We start from the raw sequence: 9,646 nt of genomic DNA, 5'->3' as shown, positions 1-9,646 counted from the left end.
GGAAATTTCAGACCTGTGAGCCTTACTTCGGTTGAGGGTAAGATGTTGGAAGGGTTATAAGGGTTATTTATAATCATCTAGAAAATAATAAGTTGATTAGAGATAGTCAACACGATTTTGTGCCTCTCAGGTTGTGACTCACAAAACTGAGAATTCTTTGAGAAGGTGACCAAACAGGTGGATGTTACCTCTCAACCTTCTCTCTAACAAAAACAGCTTCAAGTCCATATGCCTTTCCTTTTCAGACCTTCATACCAGGCAACATCCTAGTAAAGCTTCCACATCCTATAATGTGGTGATCAGAGCTGTACGCAATACTCCAAATGTGGCCGCACCAGAGCTTTGTACAGCTGCAGCATGATCTCATGATTGCGAAACACAATCCCTCTACCAGTAAAAGTTAACACATTGTTTGTCTTCTTAACAACCCTATCAATCTGGGTGGCAACTTTCAAGGATCTATGTACCTGGACACAGATCTCTCCGCTCATTGACATTACCAAGAATCCTACCATTAGCACAGTACACTGCATTTCTCCTTCCAAAGTGAATCACCTCTCACTTTTCTGCATCAAATTCCATTTGCCAACTCTCAGCTCAGCTCTGTAACTTATCTATATCTCTCTGTAACCTACTATCCTTCACCACTATCCACAACTTTACTGACCTTAGTGTCATCTGCAAATTTACTAACCAGTTCAAATGACAAACAATAGTGGAGCCAAAACAGACCCTTGCAGTACTGAACTCCAGGACGAACATTTCCCATCAACTACCACCCTCTGTCTTCCAGGTAGCCAATTTCTGATCCAAACCACTAAATCACCCTCAATCCTCCATATTTTGTGCAATAGCCTACCTTGGGGAACCTTATGAAATGCCTTATTGAAATCTATATTTACCACATCAACTGCTTTACCCTGTACAAGATAATCAGAGGGTTAGAGTGGACAGAGAAAGCCTTTTTCATCGGATGGCAATGGCTTCCCCCCAAGGAGACATAGCTTGAAATTGAGGGATGATATAAATAGAACAGATATCAGAGGTAGTTTCTTTACGCAGAAAGTAGTAGGAGTCATGGAACACACAGCTGCTACTGAATGGTGGTGGTGGAGTGAATGGATGCTTGTGGATGTAGTACCAATCAAATGATGACATCATATCAGGTCTCTGTCTTGGCTGGTATCAATGAGTTCTGTTGGAGTTACACCAATCCAATATGTGGGAAGTATTCCATCACACTCTGTACAGGCTTTTAATCTGATTTTGCAACAGTAAAGGAAAACTGTCAATGCCTATTCACTGCACTTTGAGTACTCAATGTCTTGCTGTTACAATGCAACGTTTTGTTTTATTGTCAGATGACATGTATTAAAACAATGGATAATTTGATGGACAGGCTTTGGAGATGGACACCACCTTGTAGATGGTGGACAGGCTTTGGAGAATCAGGTGGTGATCTACTTGTTGCAGCATTTAGAGTCTCTGACCTGTTCTTGCAGCCAGTGTTTGTGCTTCAGTTTAATGCTCAGAATAAATTACATTTGGTCATAGAGATGTACAGCACAGAAACAGACCCTTCGGTCTGACCCGCCAAAACCAACCAGATTTAGTTCCAATTGCCAGCACTTGGCCCATATCCCTCCAAACTCTTCCTATTCATATACCCATTCAAATGCCTTTTAAATGTTACAATTGTACTAGCTTCCACCACTTCCTCTGGCAGCTCATTCCATACACGAACCACACTCTGCATGAAAGAGTTGCACCTTAGGTCTCTTTTATATCTTTCTCCTCTCACCCTAAACCTATGTCCTTTAGTTCTGGACTCCCCCACTCCAGGGAAAAAAACTTTGTCTATTTATCCTATCCATGCCCCTCATGATTTTGTAAACATCTCTCAGACTTCAGGGAAAAAAGCCCCAGCCTGTTCAGCCTCTCCCTACATCTCAAATTCTCCAACCCTGGCAACATCTTTGAGAATCTTATCTGAACCCTTTCAAGTTTCACAACATCTTTGCGATAGGAAGACCAGAATTGCACACAATATTCCAACAGTGGCCTAACCAATGTTCTGTACAGCCGCAATATGACCTCCCAACTCTTGTACTCAATACTCTGAAGGAAAGCATGCCAAATGCCTTCTTCACTGTTACAATGCAACTCCACTTTCAAGGAGCTATGAACCTGCACACCAAGGTCTCTTTGTTCAGCAACACTCCCTAAGACCTTAACATTAAGTGTACAAGTCCTGTTGATTTGCTTTCCCAAAATGCAGCACCTCGCATTTATCTGGATTAAAATCCATCTTGCACTTCTCAGCCCATTTGGCCCATCTGATCAAGATCCTGCTGCAATCTGAGGTAACCTTCACTGTCCACTACATCTCCAATTTTGGTGTTATCTGCAAACTTACTAATGCTCACATCCAAATCATCCTTGTGGCACTCCACTGGTCACAGGCCTCCAGTCTGATAAACAACCCTCCATCACCAGCCTTTTCTTCTACCTTTGAACCAGTTCTGTATTCAAATGGCTAGTATTCAGAGAGATCTAACCCTACTAACCAGTCTCCCATGGAGAACCTCATTGAAGTCCATGTATTGACAGTCTGTTTAAAAAATGCGAAACTTGTCATTCTTATTCGGAAGTTTGGACTTGTTAAAGCAAAATATTTATCTCACAGAGTTGAAATCTACTACCATGTACATAAGTTGAAACTAAGGTCATGAAAATATAACAAGATTCAAGAAATGGGCCATCACCTGCCACATTGCTCTGTGCAATAATATACATACTCTAGACAGTTAGAGATAATGGATTCGTTGGCTGATGCAACAGATTCAATAAGGCTCAAAACTTTCTTCATTGCTAAAATTGTTTTTTACGCAATAGTACAGCACAGGAGTTTTTTTTATCATTCCATTCCGCTGAACGAAGGTAGAGTTCACAGAATGTGCAGAAATTAATTGACAGTGCATATGAGCATTTAAAAACCATACGAAAATGTTTATAGCAATCATTCATTTGGTAATTAGCCATATTCCGCAAATGATTATGGGGATCTCTCTCTCCATGGGAGATACAACCATGACTATCAACTAAAGAGGCTGGTCTCTTGCGCAGTTGATTTGACGTTTATACCTGTAGCACTAACATTATTCACCACCGCATTCTATTCATCTTCCCAATTCAGCCAATCAATAATAAGATCATTGACACAACTGTCCTCTGGACAATTAGGAATGGCAACAATTGCTGACTGAGGCAGCAACTTCGTATTCCATGCACAAAAAAAAACTAGCCTCTTCATGGGCTGTATAATTTACTGAAACTGAATGAATTCAGACCAGGGTATTTGGTTCCAATAATTTATTCTACTATTCATCAATCTTACATTGTGATAATTCTAAGCTTATTTTAAATAGTTTTGTTAGGTAGCTGTAATTCCACAAAGACAATAATACTGCTGTGGAAGACAAAGGAAATAAAAGCTGCTGTATTTATTTACAATTCACATCCAAAATCTGTAAACATTCAGGCTACATCCTAACAAAGATACAGAACATTAGACAGAAATGAGAGAACTGATCTCTGCATTTTTTCACATTCAGCATAAATAAACAGCCCACAAAATTAATATGCCCTTTATGAATGCAGCAACTCTCTCCTATCAGTTTAACATTTTAAATTTGGAAATAAACTGTACAAGACTACAACAAAAACCAATAAAATTAATTGGCCTGCGTTTATTTCTGTCATAATTCAAAGTGCCATAAGCAACTCACCATTTCATTTTCTCAACTGAGGAACAATGCAGTACTTTGATTTACAGAGTATTATAATACATTGCAGCTGGATTTTCAGCACGAAGAAAACTAATTTCACACCCAGAACAGGAATAGTTTGTAAAACACAATCAGGTTCTAGACTTGATAAAATACAAAGAAAACCTGCAATAGGGTTTAATTATTTTCATTCTGAAACTGTTTTGTTAATCTCTAGATGGCATTAATCATTTGCAGTGACCAAGGCATAAATGATTGTTGCCTGCCAAGGTTGTTTGACATTACTTGACAATAATCTATAAATTCCACAAGTCTATAGAATTATCCTAACATCTACAGTATCTATTACTATTCTGTTTTAGAGTGGTGTCAGCTATACTCACAACATACACCCACTGACAGACAGCACAACTATGGGTGCTTGGGAGTTTGGTGTGCTATGAAGCTAAACTGTAGAATAAATCTGACCAATAAATACAGTATATGCTTTTTCACGTTTGCCGGAAACTACACAGGCATAACAAAAATACCCTGCAAAATTCTGCTGTCATTTATCCAGCAACATGAGGCTTCTTCCTGAATACGTTTTTAGTTCTTTCATTGGTTTTGCCACAGAACAGCATCAAGCCCTATACAGGCTGAATGTGAAATGTGTTTTTGTCAGTTGACCCAAAATGTTGACAGCATCAGTCTCAAAGCTGCAGCACCATCATCAGTGACAGCATTACCCAGATACGTTTTTCAAACAGAAGTAAATAGAATTTGTTCGGGTGATTTCTGACCCCATCATTTTAGTGCAACTACGACTTGTCAGGGTTCAATTTAAATGTTGCCAAAACTTCAGAGTATGTGGCTGGTGTTTTGACTTTTAAAAACATGTTTTGTTACTACTAATGGCAATACATTCTTAGATTGGGTTCAGATCGAATTTTTCTTTACAGACCTGCTAACAAATGTGGTGGCCCAACTGATGATAATTTGTTTTTTTTTAATTTGCCTAGATTCAACTTCATTATCGATGCTTGGTCAGATTTAGGGTCTTACATCGGACACATTGAATTCCTTCAGTGCTTATGTAAAGATTTGTCCTTTCACTCAAATGCCCATATTTCAATGTCCTGTACGTAGAAGTCTTCCCTTTTTGAAAGGATGCAGTTGTCGAACGTTTTACATGAGTGGCTACGTCCGTGGTATAGATCCCCATCCAACCACAATCCAATTTCTCCTCTATAAAGAAAAAAGGCCATCAGTTGGAGAACCATGATCAAAAATAGGTTAATCAACTTTTTTCCATTGAGAAACTGTAAAGGTGCTTTATAAGGATAACAACAAAACAGGCTAAAATCATTAACGTGGACACTTTAGAAAATACAAGATGAAGGATACCGGTACTGACAGTATTGTTTGCCATTTTCAGGGATCAGATTGCACTGGGCAGACTGCAGAGAAGATGGACTTGAATAATGCAGGAGTTTTAGCTATTAAGAGAGATCAGACAGATTGGAGTTGTTTTCCTTAGAGCAGAGGAAATTGAAAGGGGATATAGAAAACATAGAATCCCTACAGCATGGAAACAGGTCATTTGGCCAAACAAGTTCACACCGACCCCCCAAACAGTATCCCAACCAGACCCATATCCCTACCCTATTACTCTACATTTCCCCTGACTAATGCACCTAATCTCCACACCCATGAACACAATGGGCACTTTAGCACAGCCAATTCACCTAACCTGCACATTTACAGACTGCGGGAGGAAACTGGAGCACCCATGCAGACACAGGGAGAATGTCTGTGTGGAGTCTGCACAGTCGCCAGAGGCTGGAATCAAACCCAGGTCCCTGGCGTTATGAGATAGCAGTGCCACCCTAAGACATGATTGAGATGTGGAAATTATGAGGGGCATAGATAGAGAAGACAGTAATTCTTTCCCTTGATGTAAGTCTCTCTGACTGGAAGCATAAAATTAAGTATAAAGTTATGAAAAAATTCAGGGGAAAGCTGAGTTTTGAAAGGCTTTGGTAATGGTTAGTGAGAGATGTGCTGAGAGGACTGTCCAGATTTGAGTTACGCATATCAATTTATAATTTATACTGCATTACCTGCAATTTGCCCTGACATTTAATTCATGCTGAATTTGTAACAGATTGTTACAGAAAACACTGCATCTTTAAACAGGGTTTTCATGAGAGTTGCTTGGTAAGTTTGGCTCTTTTTTCATTTTGGATTGCAACGGGATCTTAAAAAAGTTTGGGGCTATTGCAGGCTGATTCGCCAAGACCATAAGACAGAAAAACAAACAACTTTTGCAGAATTTAAATAAACAAAATTCCATATTTCCTATATTCATTAGGAGTACCTAATGCGAGTACCTTTAGGGCTCAGGCTTTTATGATAATAGTCAGAGTCATAGATATACACAACACGGAAAACGACCATTAGGCCCATCACATCCGCACCAGTCAAAAACAATATCTAACTATTTTAATCCCATTTTCCAGCATTTGGCTTACAACCTTGGCATTGCATTCACAGATCTAAATACTTCTTAAATGCAATGAGGATTTCTGCCTCAAATCACCCTTATAGGCAGTGAGTTCCAGATTCCCACTACCCTCAGTGAAAAAGTCCCCACACTTACTCTAAACCTTCTGTTCCTTACCTTAAAACTATGCCCCCAGTTGCTGATTCCTCCATCAAGAGGGAAGATTTCTGTCCCTCAAATTTTACAGATGCCAATCATGTCCCCTCAATCTCCTCTGCTCTAAGGAAAACAACCCGTTTGTCCAGACTCTCTTAACAGATAAAACTCTCCAGCCCAATCCTGGTCAATCTCCTCTGCACTCTCTTCAATGCAGTCACACCCCTCCTCTTATGTGGATCCCAGAAAATGGCATACATAATTAGTTGTGGCCTATCCATCGGTTTTCACAGTCCTTGCATTATTTCTTCACTCAAACTCTTTGTCTTTGCTAATAAAGCCAAGTATATCATATAACTTCTTAGACACTTTTTCTATCTGTCCTGCAATTTTAAGGGGTCGGTGTATACTCACACCAAGTTCTTTCTGATTCTCAGTGCTTGCATTACTCCCTGCCTTGTCTGTTCTGTCCAAATGCATCATCTCACATTTATCCGGACTGAACTCTATTTGTCACTGATTAGCTATCTGACCAGCTGCCGATATCTCCCTATAATCTAAGGCTGTCCTCCTATTCACTATCCTACTAATTATTGTATTAACGCTCCTATATTCCAGGCTAAATTATTTATATGAACCACAAATAGGAAGGGTTCCAATACTGACCGCTGTGGGATGCCCACTGGACACCATGTAAACCTTTTCAAAAGCCCTGTTGAAATCCAAGTGAGATGCATCAAAAACATTGCACTCATGAATGCCTTGGAACAACCACAAAATAATTTGAAAATTGCAGCTGAGAAAACAGAAATCAGCTTAAAATCAGGAGCTGAGACAGACAGGGTTTGGTAATAATGGATTCATCATTTGGAGTTTAAGCAAGAGCAGAATATTCTTAATGGTATAAATTGAGGAAGCTAGACATCAATTGGAATTCAAAGGAGGAAGAGCAACAAAAAGTAGAATTTAAAAGAGGGGTGGTGAAATGAACAATTGGGGTTAAGAACTCCTCCTCCTTCAAGGTACCAACAATCACTGCAGAGACAAAGTTATATTACAATGGAACTCTTGCAATGGAGCACCTCAGCAGAACTACAAGTCCATCGGATATGCTGTAGTAGGAGTGTTATAGGATTTTGCCAGAACTGGTCTCTGTTTTGCTGCCTTCAGTTTGATCCAACAGTATTTCTGAAGAAGGGCTTTACCTGAAATGTCAATTCTCCTGTTCCTCGGATGCTGCCTGACCTGCTGTGTTTTTCCAGCACCATACTCTCGACTCTAATTCCCAGCATCTGCAGTCCTCACTTTCCCCTAGTATTCACTATATGCCTTTTGTGCAGTTTATCTTTCCTGTGGCTTTCTTAGTGTCCATCCCTCCCTTCCTTGCCGCCTGTCGCACTCCCTCACTTGCTTCACAGCAACAGTTCACAATAGGGAAGTGGCAAGTCAGACACAGAGTTGCACGATTGGGCGAGAAGCAAATCTTTCGCGGTTTTCGGGATGAATCCAGGGAAAGTCTAGAGCCTAGGAACTCTCAATACTCTGTTGAGATGACCTTTAATTTAATTTGCGATTTGATATGTAACTTAGTCTGTAAATAATGTTCATTTTCCACTTGATTCATGAAAAAAAGCTTAAAATCCTAAAACCTTCTCAATCTGGGAGTTCTGTTGGGGTAATTTGGGGAGTTTGGTTTTTCACATTATTAGTCTCCAAAGAAATTGTGATATTCTATTCTTCTAGACATCCGTCCCAGGTCCATCTCGACCTAGTTTTCCACTATTTAGAAAGTACCTTATTTTAACCATTTTAGGTCCCAACATGGACAACCAGTTTCCAGATTTGCCCACTTAACATTTGTAAATTTGAATATTAGGGATAGATAAAAAGACACATAGGTTTGTTAATGAATAGAGTGAATAGTCGAGACTCAAATATAGATCCTTGCATTATCCCATTGTTACAACCATGCCCATTAGAGTAATTATTCATTATCATGCCTGCTTGCTCTCAGTTTATATATTTTCCAGATGAATAATTTGGCTTCAATTTATCCAGGGGCTTCATCGGATGCCTTCTGGAAGGCCATATAAAAGAGTGGAATTGTGTTGGAGGCAGTTCAGAAAAGGTCCAATTCTAGAAATGGAGGGGAGATTGAGTAGTTTAGAATTATGTTTGCTGGAGTTTAGAAGATGAGACAAGAGCTAATTGAGGTATAAAATGTTAAAGAAAATTGGCAAAATGAACAGATAATGGATATTCCCCTCTGGAGCAATCTAAAGTTTGGCAGATTTACAACAGAAGAGTCCTTCCTTCTCTCAAACTGTACTGAATATGCGGAATTCACCATCTCAGAGTGCAGCGGACACTGAATAAATTTAAAAAGGTAGATTTTTAATTAGTAACAGGGTTATGGGACCCGGGCAGAAAAGTGAAGTTGAGGGGATAGGATCAGCCATGATTATATTAAATGGTGGAGCATTTTCAAGGGGCTGAATTGTCTACTCTTGCTCCGAGTTCTTATGTTAGTAGTAACAGCCATTTTTCAGTTTACTAATTTGGTCTCCTCTTCAAAACGTCTGATCAAGATTTGCACTTGGTTATTCTCGTACTGGTGTCTAATAAATGCCTCTGCTTATGTGGATGCGATTTATACATTTTTTAAAAAGTCAGTCATCTTTAGACAGAGATAATGACCAATAATCAAGCAGCAGCAGAAAAATGAATACCAAATATTTATTTATTTTTGTTTAGAATCCCTACTGTGTGGAAACAGGCCCTTTGGCCCAACAAGTCCACACCAACCCTCCGAAGAGTATCCACACAAACTCATTCCCCAACATTTACCCTGACCAATGCACCTAACCTCTCCATCCCTGAACACTATTGACAATTTTGCACGACCAATTTACCTAGCCTGCACATCTTTGGATTGAGGGACGAAACCCAAGCAGACATGGGGAGAATGTGCAAACTCCACAAAGTATTGCCTGAGGCTGGAATCGAAAGATCACCCTGCTTCAGTTAGCAGCACTGTATTCAAGCAGTACTCCCAGCATCTGATTCAAGCATTTCCTCTGATCCAGCTTAACAAATCATTCAATGCATTGGCCTTTGCAGAATGGAACAGCTGCTGTGTTTTCTATTAACAAAGATGTGGAGGTGCCGATATTGTACTGGGATGAACAAGATCAGAAGTCACATGACGCCAGGTTAT

At 39.7% G+C, this 9,646-nt stretch overlaps 1 protein-coding gene across 1 annotated transcript in view; it reads right to left on the bottom strand.

Moving 5' to 3' along the window:
* Positions 1–3,403: 3,403 nt before the first annotated feature.
* Positions 3,404–9,646, bottom strand: part of LOC122549480 (oxidation resistance protein 1-like) — a 73,653-nt gene continuing 67,410 nt past the window's right edge. The window contains exon 7 of the mRNA XM_043689340.1: positions 3,404–5,015. Coding sequence (XP_043545275.1) covers positions 4,880–5,015 — 136 coding nt within the window. The 3' untranslated portion in view covers positions 3,404–4,879. The remainder of the gene's footprint in view (positions 5,016–9,646) is intronic.

This window comes from Chiloscyllium plagiosum, chromosome 4, assembly GCF_004010195.1.
Source record: "Chiloscyllium plagiosum isolate BGI_BamShark_2017 chromosome 4, ASM401019v2, whole genome shotgun sequence".
NCBI classification, from domain to species: Eukaryota; Metazoa; Chordata; class Chondrichthyes; order Orectolobiformes; family Hemiscylliidae; genus Chiloscyllium; species Chiloscyllium plagiosum.
Note: the sequence above shows the minus strand (reverse complement) of the source record. Positions and strands in the feature narration are given on the sequence as shown.